The sequence below is a fragment of the Megascapheus bottae genome, chromosome 14 (genome assembly GCF_031878675.1).
Source record: "Megascapheus bottae isolate mThoBot1 chromosome 14, mThoBot2.hap1, whole genome shotgun sequence".
NCBI lineage: Eukaryota > Metazoa > Chordata > Mammalia > Rodentia > Geomyidae > Megascapheus > Megascapheus bottae.
Genome location: NC_143522.1, coordinates 574,292 through 587,622, shown reverse-complemented (window position 1 = coordinate 587,622; position 13,331 = coordinate 574,292). Strand labels below are relative to the sequence as shown.

The 13,331-nt window shown below is 39.0% G+C and overlaps 1 protein-coding gene across 1 annotated transcript in view; it reads left to right on the top strand.

Annotated features, from left to right (window-relative positions):
* Armh4 (armadillo like helical domain containing 4) overlaps window positions 1-13,331 on the top strand; it is a 103,749-nt gene that overhangs the window by 16,139 nt on the left and 74,279 nt on the right. The window contains 2 exon segments of the mRNA XM_090344185.1: window positions 1,467-1,718; window positions 3,093-3,293. Of these exon segments, the coding sequence (XP_090200311.1) occupies window positions 1,467-1,718; window positions 3,093-3,293 (453 nt within the window).

Sequence of the window (13,331 nt, the reverse complement as noted above, 5' to 3'; positions counted from 1 at the left end):
TGAATAAAGAATCACGATGAAGTTCATGTAAAATCTTACCCTAACTTATTTCCTACAACCAGATGTATTTACCTATCACATATAAAAAGCTTTTCGATTCCAAAGAATAAAAAGAGTCCCAAATGGAAGGGTACTAAGGAAAAGATTTTTTAAAATTAAAAGCCAAACTTTTAAAGCCAAGAAATTGTTTTCCAGGAAAACCATTTTGTAGTAATGTGATATGGCAAAATGTCATTAATGGAAACATGGTGGAAACTTTTCTCAGCTATTCCTAGATTTTCTTTTATTGTATACCTTACTGTACTTGCCAATATGCTATGTATCTGGCATTAGTATTTGAAGAATGACAGGTAATGAGGTCTCTGAAAATTAAGGTTTTAGAAGTTGGGTAATTTCCAAAAGAGACTCTCTTAAGAAGACGACAAATCTTCATCCTTAAAGCATGGTACCCAGCATGTGTTTTCTTCCTTCCTTCCTTCCTTCCTTCCTTCCTTCCTTCCTTCCTTCCTTCCTTCTTTTCCTCCCTCCCTCCCTTCTTCCCTCCCTCCCTCCTCCCTTCCTCCCTCCGTCTCTCTCTTTCTGTCTCTCTCCTTCTCTCTCTCTCTCTCTTTCTTTTTTCTTTTAGAAAAGTCTTAAAGGATGTGTGGCTAGCTGGGCACTGATGGTTCCAGCCTGTCATCCTAGCATCTCAGGAGGCTGAGATCTGAGGTTTGCAATTCAAAGCCAGCCCAGGCAGCCTTGGAGATTCTTATCTCCAAAAAACCTCTCAAAACCTGGGAATGGTACTATGGCACAACTGGTTGAGTGCTAGCCTTGGGCTCAGGGACAGTTCCCAGGTCCCGAGTTCAAGCCCTCCAACTGATAAAAACAAACAAAAACCAAAACAAACAAAAATCTGTGTAGCTTAATTTAGTCCTTGACTCTTAGTCCCAAGTTTTTGAGTGTAGCTTAGTTCTGTATAGCATGCTTAGTTGTTGACCTTTCTAGTTGCTTTGGATTTTGTTCTAGCTTATTTTGACAATTTTGTCAAAATAAAGATTGATCTGCAATTTTTTGGTGTGTGTGTGTGTGTGTGTGTGTGTGTGTGTGTGTGTGTGTGTGTGTGTGTGTGTGTTCTGGGACTTGAACTCAGGATCCAGGCACTGTTCCTGAGCTCTTTTAGCTTTACCACTTGAGCCACAACTCTAGCCTTTTGGTAAATAAATTACCAAAATTGATGATAAGAATCTCTTAGTCTTTCCTGCCAGGACTGACTTCAAATCACAATCCTTATATTTCAGCCTCCTATGATCTGCAACTTTTAAAAACACCAAAGGTGACATTTCTTTACTAGCTTTTGATTTCTAAATTTTCCTTTGGGTTTTCCCAGTCTTTGAAATAGTTGCCATAATTGTATCCCCCAATTTATCCATCATAGAGTGGTTTTAAGCATGGTCTGTTTTAAAATGTTCCTCCATCCCTTTAAGACATCATCACTGAAGAGATGACAACATCTGTGGAAGACCCGGAAGCCACCTTACCATTGGTGACAGAAGAGCAAATGGCCACCCTTGAGGTTACCAGGGACAGTGGTGAGCCTGCGGAAGGCAAGGAGCCCCTGTCACCTGTTCTTGATGCAGCTGGTACCACTCAGCCATCCAGAGGATGGGAACCTCTGGCCACCACAGCTTCCACCACTGCTATCCCTTTGTCCTTTGAGGTCGCCACTGCTGCAGAAGGTCTGTAGGGGAGGGAACAGGGTTCAGGGGTTGGATCTTTTCTGTAAGGAACAGAACAAGAGAAGCCGCATTGTATTATAGACAGTCTTTTAAGGACTTATTTTATTTATTTATTTATTTTTTGCCAGTCCTGGGGCTTGAACTCAGAGCCTGAGTCTTCATGCATGCTAGGCAAGCACTCTACCACCAGGCCAAACTCCTGGCCCCAGGACTTAATTTTTTTTTTTAAACTTCATATTCTGCCACTATATATTCTATTGTTCTTTGGCTACTGTGTACTGTTCCATTATAAAAACGCATCTTAGTTTATTCACCTATTGTTGATCCACTCTCCTGATAATCTTGCAATTCGGTCATTTCCAGGTTTGGCTATTGTGAACATAGCTATCACCAAAACATTGTGCACATCCACATGATCTTTATTATTCATGTGCAATATTGTTTTTCTTTGGTTCTGGTACTGGAGCTTGAACTCAAGGCCCTGCGCTCTTCCTTGGCTTTTTGGCTCAAGGCTGGCACACTGTTGCTTGAACAATCCCTCCACTTTGGTGTGGAGCATTTCCTCCCTAAAATAATCTAGAAGTGGAGTTGTCGGCCATAGGAACCTATGACTATTTGACTTTAAGAGCCAATGCCTGCTTTCCCAAATAGTTGCACCAAGCTACAGTCTCACCAGATCCTATTGTTCCACATTTTGGGAGCTCTTTAAAAATTCCCAGGCCAGAAGATCTCAATTTAGCAAATTGGAATGTGTGGACAGCATAAGAATCTACATTAAAAAAATCATCTCAAAAGATTGGTAATCATCCAGATTTCTTTCCTTTTTTTCTTGGTGGGAGGGGTTTGAACTCAGAGCCTGTGCTTCCTAGACCAGCTGTGTTTTTGAGTTACTTCGGTGCTTGTCTGTAGATTTGGGAATGCCTGGAGCTATATTTGGAAGTCTTAAAAGTGAGCCTGTTTTAGACACATATCTATGCTCTACTGGCCCTGTGCCATGATTTTTGGGAAACATACTTGGTTTTTCCAAAGTAGAATTTGGCATATTTTAAAACATTTCCTGCCTTTAACTTCTGTTATGTTACTGCAGTAGTTTCCTTGCAACTTCTGTAATATTGCCAATAAAATAAATGGAGCTTAACATTTAAAAACAAAGCTTTGATTTAGGTCATATATTTTCCTAGCTAATAAAGTATGAATAGCTGTGGGTAGCTGAACTCATGTGATGAGGAAAAGAAGAGCTAGGCTAAATGTTGAACTTCCGGAAAAGGAGATATTCCTTTCCTTAGTCCTTTTTTTTTCTTGAAGTGAGAAAGCACATATTAATGTTTTCCACAATTATTTTGTACACCAAGTTTTATCTCTTGTGTTTGGCAGATCTAATGGACACTATCACAGGGCCAAATGAGTTCATACCAGTCTTGGGCTCTCCAGAGACTCCCACTGGAATAATGGAGGAGATGCGCAGCATTTCCCCAGGGCTTCCTGCTTCGGAGCTACCATTTGAGAGAACAGTCCCATCCATTAGCCATGCTAATACAGCTGCCTCCTATGGCCTGGACCAGCTGGATTCGGAAGGTATCCATTCTTGGAAGGGGTCTTTGCTAGGATTGATTGAGGGTGTCACTATGCAAACATTTTTGAGAAATGATTAAGTAGATTCGTTTAAATCACGGAGGTTGGTAAATGATGGCCAACCAAATGTAGCCTGCCACCTGTTTTTATGTGGTCTGTAAGCTGGAATTGTGTGTGTGTGTGTGTGTGTGTGTGTGTGTGTGTGTGTGTGTGTGTCTGCCTGTCTGTCTATTGGTACACCTGCGTGCATGTTGCTACTGAGGCTTGAACTCCAGGTCTCATATTCCTGCTTAGCTTTTTCTGCTCCAGGCTGGCACTTTACCCCTTGAACCATAGCTCTACTTTTGGCTTTTTGTTTGTTAATTAGAATTAAGGGTTGCATAAACTTTTCTGCCTGAACTGGCTTTAAACCACTATCCTCAGATCTGAGCCTCTTGAGTAGTTAGAGTTTTAGATGTAAGCATTGACACTTGCTCTAAGCATGACTTTTACTTTTTTTTTTTTTTTTTGGCTTGTTCTGGGGCTTGAGCTCAGGGCCTGAGCACTGTCGTTGGACTTTCTCAAGGCTACAGCTCCACCACTTGAGCCACAGCACCACTTCTGGCTTTTTCTATGTATGTAGTACTGAGGAATTGAACCTGTGTCTTTGTGCATGCTGTGCAAGCTCTCTACCACTATGCCAAACTCCTGGCCCCACAGATTTTTTTTTCTGTCGGGGGATTTGAACTGTGGGCTTGGGCGTTGTCCCTGAGCTCTTCATCTCAAGGCTACTGCCCTACCCCTTGAGCCACAGTGCCACTTCCAGCTTTTACATTTTTAAAAATAATTTATATATTATTTTATATGTTGTCACATATAAAAGTTGTATACAATTTAACTTTCAGTAGTCGGAAAGAAGCTTTAGTGGAACAGAGCCATACTTGTTCATTTACGTATTTGTCTATGGCTAATTTTGTGCCAAAGCAAGTAGAATTGTACAGCTTGATAAAGACTAAATGGTCCAGAAAATATACCACATTTATAATATGGTTCTTTATATAGAACTAGTTTCTTGATCCTTGGTGTCTATTGAGAATCTACTTACAATTGAACATTACAGTGGAGAGCTTTTAATGAATCACAGTGATTTAGATTAAGTTGGTAGGGGGTGAGATTTTGCATTGGCACTTAAAAAACAGTGCCCTAGATTATTTCAATAATCAAGTTGGGTTGAAAATACTGGGTTTAAATGTGGAAGTTGAGTTTTTCCCAGCAGGTAGGTTGGTTCCTTCCTTCCTTCCTTCCTTCCTTCCTTCCTTCCTTCCTTCCTTCCTTCCTTCCTCCCTCCCTCCCTCCCTCCCTCCCTCCCTCCCTCCCTTCATTCCTTCCTTTCTTTCTTCTTTCCTTCCTTTCTTCTTTCCTTCCTTCCTTCCTTCCTTCCTTCCTTCCTTCCTTCCTTCCTTCCTTCCTTCCGGCTAGAATTTTTTTTTTTTGCGAGTCCTGGGCTTGAACTCAGGGCCTGAGCACTGTCCTTGGACTTTATCAAGGCTAGAACTCTGCCACTTGAGCCTCAGCACCACTTCTAGCTTTTTTCTATGCATATGGTTTTGAGGAATAGAACCCGGGTCTTTGTGCAGGCTAGGCAAGCACTTTACCACTAGGCCAAACCCCTGGCCCACTGGCTAGAAGTTTTAATGGCTATTAAAATTTAATAGCATCGCTCTGTTTATTCATGCTGGGTTATTCTGTCTTGGTAACATCTTTGGGTTAATATGTTCTAGTATACGAAGATTGGCAGCCTCTTTGATGACTAAAACTGAGAATTTCTGGGACTGAGCATGAAAATGGTTCTTGGGGCATAGCTGCCTATCAAAAAATTAGACTATATCTATCTATCTATCTATCTATCTATCTATCTATCTATCTATCTATCTATCCATCCATATCTCACAATCATGTAATTATTGTAGTGAACATTTTGAGAGGTGAACATTGCCTCAATGGAGGTACAAAATGTCAAGAGATCTGAGGTGCAGGTGCACTCACCTGGAGCACAGGTAAGATTTTGGGCAGCCAATTAGTAATTTCGATATTTGCTGCTGTTAGGATACAAGATGTGCTGTTATTTTCTGTTTTACCTTCTGAACTACAGGGAAGGAGATTCAGCTAGGTTTGTAGGGACCTGTTGGAAGCTTTCAAGGTGACACTATTAATCTGTTCTTGGAGACACATGACATATAAAAAGAGCCTGGAGAATTCCATAGCAGAATGCTAATTCAAGAAATGGACCAAAGCAGGTCTGGAGGCTAACACCTCTGTGCGCTGCATGAGAATAGATGCTGTTGAATTCGAGGTCCGTGTCTTATTGAATTGCCTGCTCTCCTTGATGCCATCTGGAAAAAGCAGGTTTTCTGAAATTAACCTGAGTTAGAGATGACAGCTCGGCTTGGCAGCACTTTTAAATCAAGGAAAAAAAATAGAGTTGTGAGTAATCTATACTTGTGAAACTGTAGTGACTTTCTAAATTTAGGACATGATGGAAGTGGTATTAAAATATGTTTAAATTTTCTGAGGTGCCTAAGATTTCCTGGGGTTTGAGTTCTTTTCTTCAACATTATTCAATTTCAGCTTCTTTTTTAGTATATATTTTGTCAGTTTTAAAAAATCTAAATTATGATCCTTGTCAAGGTTTCTGACATTTTTTTCTTAAGATATATTCTTTATGTTATATTGTTGGGATTAAGATCATCATTTCTCCTAGCTGGAAAGTGCACTAATTAGGTCTAATTAATCAATGTTAATAATAGTACAATCTTATGCTGGTACAACTAAATCTTAAAAAGCTGAATGGAACAGGTGAAACTACTAGATTCCTTGGTGTGTTGAGGTATTTTTAATATCTATTTTTCTACCTTGCCAGGAATATCAGTGTAGCTTGAGGCAAAGCGTTTTAATTTTACTATAAGATTATAGCCACAAGAATAGAATTGTTCTTCTCTAGAACATGTATTAGCTATGTCAAATTGTCTTAGCTTCCTTTCAAACAGTAATCTCTGTTATATGTGACAAATTCTCTACCTGAAGACAGTGTGTGCCTGTAATTTCATCACTTGGAGTGTTGTGAGTTTGAGGCTGAGGCAAGATTCTGTCTTGAAACAAAAAGATATGTTTATTTAATGATGTTATAATTGTCTTTATGTTATTTTAAGATCTTTCCTCCCTCTCCCCTGAGGATCAGGAGTATTTCCTAAAGAATGAGATATATTTCTCAATGGGATTTGGAAAGAGACATGCCTTTATTAGATACCAGACACCCAAGGGGAAAGTACTTAGAGGAAATATCTGAATCTATTACCCTATTTATCCTCTAAGACATAAGAAGCATCCCAAATCAACAACATTTTTCTCCCTCCCCCTTTCTCTTTAGTTACCATGATGAGTTAGAGAGTCATTGATTTTTCAGGCCTAACCATAACAAAGTACCACAGCTGGGTAGTTTAAATAACAGAAACTTGCTGGGCGCTGGTGGCTCACTCATGTAATCCTAGTTACTCAGGAGGCTGAGATCTGAGGATCATGGTTTAAAGGCAACCCAGCAGGAAAGTCCATGAGACTCTTATCTCCAATTAACTATCAGAAAACAGAGAGTGGTGCTGTGACTCAAAGTGGTGGAACACTATCCTTGAGCACTAAAACTCAGGGACAGTGCCCAGGTCCGAGTTCAAACCTCAAAATGGACAAACTAAACCAAACCAAACCCAGAAACTTATCTTGTGCACATCAGGAGCTTAGATGTTAAAGTTAAAGGACAGTGGGACTATCTGTATTCCACAGTCTCTAAGATGGGAACCACCTTTGCTTTTCCTAGCTTCTGGTAGCTTCTGGCAGCATAGCCCTGATCTCTTCACAAAGCTACAGAAAGATCTGTGCTTTCTGTCTATACCCAAATATCTCTCTCTCTCTCTCTCTCTCTCTCTCTCTCTCTCTCTCTCTCTCTCTCTCTCTCTCTCTCTCTCTCTCTCTCTCTCGCTCTCTGTCTCTCTCTCTCTCTTGCTCTCTATCTGGTGTTCATGGCTAGCACTGTACCACTTGATCCACTTCTGGGTCTTTTTGGAGATAAGAATTTCATGGCAGGGGCTGGTTTTCAACTGGTGCCCTTCTTTAACAAAGGTCATCCATCATTGGATTTGGTCCCATGCTAAATTGGTGAATCTTTTTTTTTTTTTTTGCCAGTATTGGGGCTTGAACTCAGGGCCTGGGCTTTCCTCAAGGCTAACGCTCTACCATTTGAGCCTTGGCGCCACTTCTGGCTTTTTCTAAGTATGTGGTACTGAGGAATTGAACCCGAGTCTTCGTGCATGCTAGGCAAGCACTCTACCACTAGGCCAAACTCCAGGCCCCTAATTGGTGAATCTTAATCTGGTTATATCTAATGAGATTCTTCTTCCAAATAAGGTCTTGTTTATGGAGGTTGCTGGCCAGGACCTGAACTCTTCTTTTGGGGACACAATTCAATATATAACAGAGGTTCTGCTCCCAAAGAATTTTCCAGCTGGCTGGAAATAGACATGCTTAGTCTATGGGAAACCCACCTGAGTTAATGTAAATGGAGGATGAGGAGAAGTTGTGATGTGTTTTACATTTCTTAGCAAAAAAAGCCTGTCTGTTAATTGCATGTGGTTTTGTACATATTTCAGTGTCTTTTACCTTGTCAGCCAAAGAGCTATCTGATTTTCGAAGGGATAATGCTTTATCATTCACCTTGCCTGGAACATTTTACTTCTGTGCATGAATTTTTTTTCAGAGCAAATGTTTTCATGATTAAAAATATATTTTCAATGTTCATAAAGTAATGTACTCACTACCTGGTGAATGTAACTGTAACCCCTCTAGACATCACCCTGACAATAAAATTTAAAAAATTATATGTATACAAAAGACCACTAGGGTTATATTTAACATCTTTAAAATACAAAGATGTAAAAAATGTTCTTTTTTTTATTCAACCTAGGACAATGGCAAATTTTAGAATGCATTTATTTATTTATTTATTTAAAAAAATGTTGGGGTGACCAATAGAAGGAAGCAAATTATTAGAATCAAAGCAGAATTAAATGAATTGGAGTCTAAAAAAACTGTAGAAAGAATCAACAAAACAAGGAGTTGGTTCTTTGAAAAAATTAACAAAATTGACAGACCCTTAGCCAAAAAAGAAGGGAGCACACAGAAATAAACAAAATCACAGCTGAGAATGGTAATATCAAGACAGAAATTACCAAGATCCAGAGCATCATGAGGAAATACTTTTCAAACCTTTATGCCAACAAATTTGAGAATCTAGAAGAAATGGATGAAATTCTAACTAATATTAACATACCCACACTGAACCAAGAAGACCTAATCCAACTAAACAGACCTAGTTCAAGCACTGTAATAGAAATGGCATAAGAGACCTTCCATTCAAGAAAAGCCCAGGACCAGACGGATTCACAGCTGAATTCTATAAGGTCTTCAAAGCAGAGCTCACACCAGTACTCCTCAAGCTCTTCAAGGAAATTGAAAACAAAGGCTCTTTGCCAAACTCATTCTACTAAAGCCATTATAACCCTCATCCCAAATCCAGACAGAGATTTATCAAAGAAAGAGAACTATAGACCCATTTCTTTGATGAATATTGATGCAAAACTTTTCAACAAAATACTGGCCAACTGTCTTCAGCAAATCATCAAAAAAAATTATATACTTGAGTCGGGAGTTTGGCCTAGTGGTAGAGTGCTTGCCTAGCATGCACAAAAATCTGGGTTTGATTCCTTAGAAAAAGCCAGAAGTGGTGCTGAGGCTCAAGTGGTAGAGTTCTAGCCTTGAGAAAAATCCAAGGACAGTGCTCAGGCCCTGAACTTAAGCCCAAGACTGGCAAAAAAATTATCCATTATGAACAAACAGAATTCATCACAGATGCAAAGCTGGTTCATAATTCATCACATCAATAGGAGCAAGGACAAGAATCACATGATTGTCTCAATAGATGCAGAAAAGGCATTTGTCAAGATCCAACACCCCTTTATGCTAAAAGCTCTGGAAAAACTAGGAATCCATGGAACATTCCTCAGTATAATAAAGGCTGTGTATGACAAACCCACAGCTAGCATTATATTTAATGGCGAAAAGTTAAAGCCATTTTCTCTAAAATCATGAACGAGACAAGGATGCCCACTCTCTCCACTCCTCTTTAACATAGTATTAGAATTCCTAGCCAAAGCAGAAAGGCAAGAAGCAAGCATAAAGGGGATCCAAATAGGGAAAGAGGAAGTGAAACTTTCTCTCTTTGCAGATGATATGATTCTGTATTTAAAGAACCCTATAGACTCCACTCCCAAGCTGCTTGAGCTGATTCAAAACTTTGGCAAGGTAGTAGGGTATAAAATTAACCCTCAAAAATCAACCACCTTCCTTTATGCCAACAATAAGAGGAATGAGGCAATAATCAGGAAAGCAACTCCTTTTGCAATAGCCTCAAAGAAAATGAAGTACATAGGAATTAATTTAACTAAGAATGTAAAGGACCTTTGTGATGAAAACTTTAAAACCCTGAAAAAAGAAGTTAAAGCAGAACTGAGAAAATGGAAAAACCTCCCATGCTCCTGGATTGGACGAATTAACATCGTGAAAATGGCAATCTTGCCAAGGGCTATCTACAAATTCAACGCAATACCCATCAATATCCCAATGTCATTCTTTAAAGAAATAGAAGGGGCAATCCAAAATTTCATATTGAATAATAAAAGACCCTGTATAGCAAAAACAATTCTTAGCAGAAAGAACAGGCCAGGAGGAATTTCAATACCAAACTTTAGACTCTATTACAGAGCTATAGTGACCAAAACAGCTTGGTACTGGCACAAGAACAGACCTGAAGACCAATGGAATAGAACTGAGGACCCAGATATTAACCCATAGACCTATGGCCACCTAATCTTTGATAAGGGAGCCAAAAAGTAGAATGGAAGAAAGACAGCCTCTTCAACAAGTGGTTCTGGCAGAACTGGTTAAGCACCTGCAGAAAACTAAAGTTGGATCCTTTGTCACCATGCACCAGGATTAACTCCAAATGGATCAAAGACCTGGAGGTAAAAGCAAATACACTGAAAACTTTACAAGAAAGAATACACTAGACCTCCTTGGCACAGGTCAAAACTTTCTTAATAAGGACCAAGAAACACAACAAATCAAGAAAAAGTCTGGATAAGTGGGACTGCATTAAACTGCAGAGCTTCTGTATGGCAAAGGACATAACTAGCAAATTAACTAGAAAGCCTACAGAATGGGAGAAGATCTTCACTAACCATACAACAGACAAAGGCCTCATATCTGAAATATATCAATAGCTCAAAAAATTGAATTACTCCAAAACTAATCTCCAAAGAAACAACCATTCCGTTAAAAGAGGGGCCAAAGACTTAAAGAGAGTCTTCTCTGAAGAAAAAATAAGAATGGAGTATAGACACATGAAGAAAATCCCCGACATTTCTGACCATAAAAGAAATGCAAATCAAAACAACTCTAAGATTCCACCTCACTCCAGTTAGAATGGCCATGATCAAGAAATCTAATAACAACAGATGCTGGAGGGGATGTGGCCAGGAGGGATCACTACTACACTGTTGGCGCAAACTTGTTTAACCACTATGGAAGGCAGTATGGCAGTTCCTCAAAAGACTAAACATAGAGCTCCCCTATGACCCAGCAATTCCACTACTTGGTATTTATCCAATCGCCCAGAAACAAGGACATACTAAATCCACTAGCACTACGATGTTCATTGCAGCACTATTTACCATAGTAAAGATATGGAACCAACCCAGATGTCCCTCAGTTGATGAGTGGATCAATAAGATGTGGTATTTATACACAATGGAATTCTATGCTGCTGTCAGAAAGAACAACATTGCCCCATTTGTAATGAAATGGAAAGACTTAGAAAAAATCATAATAAGTGAAGTAAGCCAGACTCAAAGGAAGATAGGCTCAATGGTTTCCCTCATTTGTCATAATCAGAAACCTTGGTCTCTCCCAGCAGAGATTTGCAATAGAACAAAATCTAGATACATAGGGCCATACAATATGACGCTAAATGAAAGGATATAGAAACAAAAGCCATATAATGAGTGATTGTTGTCCTTAATGTTCTATGTTATCTCTTATGTCTTTTGCTGTCCTTTGGTTATCTCATATTGTTAAAGTATTTCACCTTGTTATCTGATATATTGGATATATGCATATTTGGTTATTTGAAATCGGATAGGGAAGAGGGGAAAACAAGATGAGGGGCTGGAATGGGGGGAGGAAATGGGGACCAAGACATGAGAAAGGATATCAATGTATGTGGAGTAATGCACCTTCTATCCGGTGAATGTAATGTAACCCTTCTATTTTTCCATAAAAATATATGGAAAAATATTGGAGTGACATTTGTAAGGAAATGGAAAGACTTGGAAAAATCATATTAAGAGAAGTAAGCCAGATCCAAAGGAACAGGCTTAATGGTTTCCCTCGTTAGTCATAATTAGTATAAATCTTGAACTCTCCTAGCAGAGGATTACAATAGCTCAAAACCTAGATACATAAGGCTATATAGGATGAGGCTAAATGAAAGGACCTCCTGGATTTGGAAACAAGAGCTTTATTTTGTGTGATTGTTGTTCTTAATGTACTATGTTATTTCTCATCTCTTTTGTTGTCCCTTGGTTATTCTCATATTGTTACAGTATCTTATCTTGTTATCTGGTATATGGTATATAGGATTATTTGTTTATTTGAAATAGGAAAGGGAAGGAGGGAAAACAAGATGAGGGGAGGGGGTAGAGGGAGGGAAATGGGGACAAAACATGAGAAGGGGTATCAATGTATGTGAAGTAATGCTCCTTCTATCTGGTGAATATAGCTGTACCCCCTCAATTCATTACAATAACATACATGAAAAAAATGTTGTGGTGAGGGGTTACAGTTACATTGTTCAGGTAGTAGATACATTACTTTTTGAACATTGATACATTGATACCCCTTCCTATATTTTTCTCCCATTTCCCTCCTCTCACCCCTCCCTTTCCCTTCTCTATTTCAAATAAACAAATAAATGAATATACAATCTACCAGGTACCAAACTCAGATACAGTGCTTTTATTTATTTATAACTGCCCAAATTAATTCTGTCATTAAATCACCTCTTTTTTTTTTTTTTTTGAGTGTGGGGTTTGAACTTGGGGCTTAGTTGTAGTCCTTGAGCTTTTTGGCTGAAGGTTAGTGCTCTATTACCTTGAGCCACTGCTCCATTTCTGATTTTCTAGTCATTAATTGGAGCTAAGAGTCTCACAGACTTTCCTGCCCAGGCTGGCTTTGAACCATGATCTTCAGATTTTACCCTTCTGAGTAGCTAGGATGACAGATTTGAACCACCAGAGTGCCTGGCTCAACTGTGTGTGTGTGTGTGTGTGTGTGTGTGTGTGTGTGTGTGTGTGTGTGTTGGTATTGGTGACTGCTATGTATGTAACATAGACAAACAAACTTTGTGAAGCAGTGGGATAAGGTTAAGAATGAGCCCAAGCTTTGGCTTTTTTTCTTAGAAATGCTTTGAAATCTGACTTTTGCTCTTTGACAGACCTGCTTAAATGTAAAACAACAGGGAAGAAGTAGAAGAGTATTTGATAGAATATACCCTTTGATTTTAATGTTGAAATCAATTCTGACCCCCTTCCTCAATGATTCCCCCCCCCCCACACAATGCAAATTAAGTTAAAAAAACATCGGTAACTTTATTAATCAAACTTACCACCACAAATGCCTAATACTTACTACCAAATTTGTTAGAAAAGGATGATAATTTCTATACATTATTTTCAAGTGTTTTGTATGACAGAGTTTGCAACACAGAATTGTTGGTGATTTCAGTTATTGATTGACTCTTACGGTAAGTTATTTTGTTCTCTTTCCCTGAAATCATTTTGTATTCTTTGTCATTGATGCCAACTCGTAAGTATCTGTTCTTAAATATCTGTATTTTCTCTA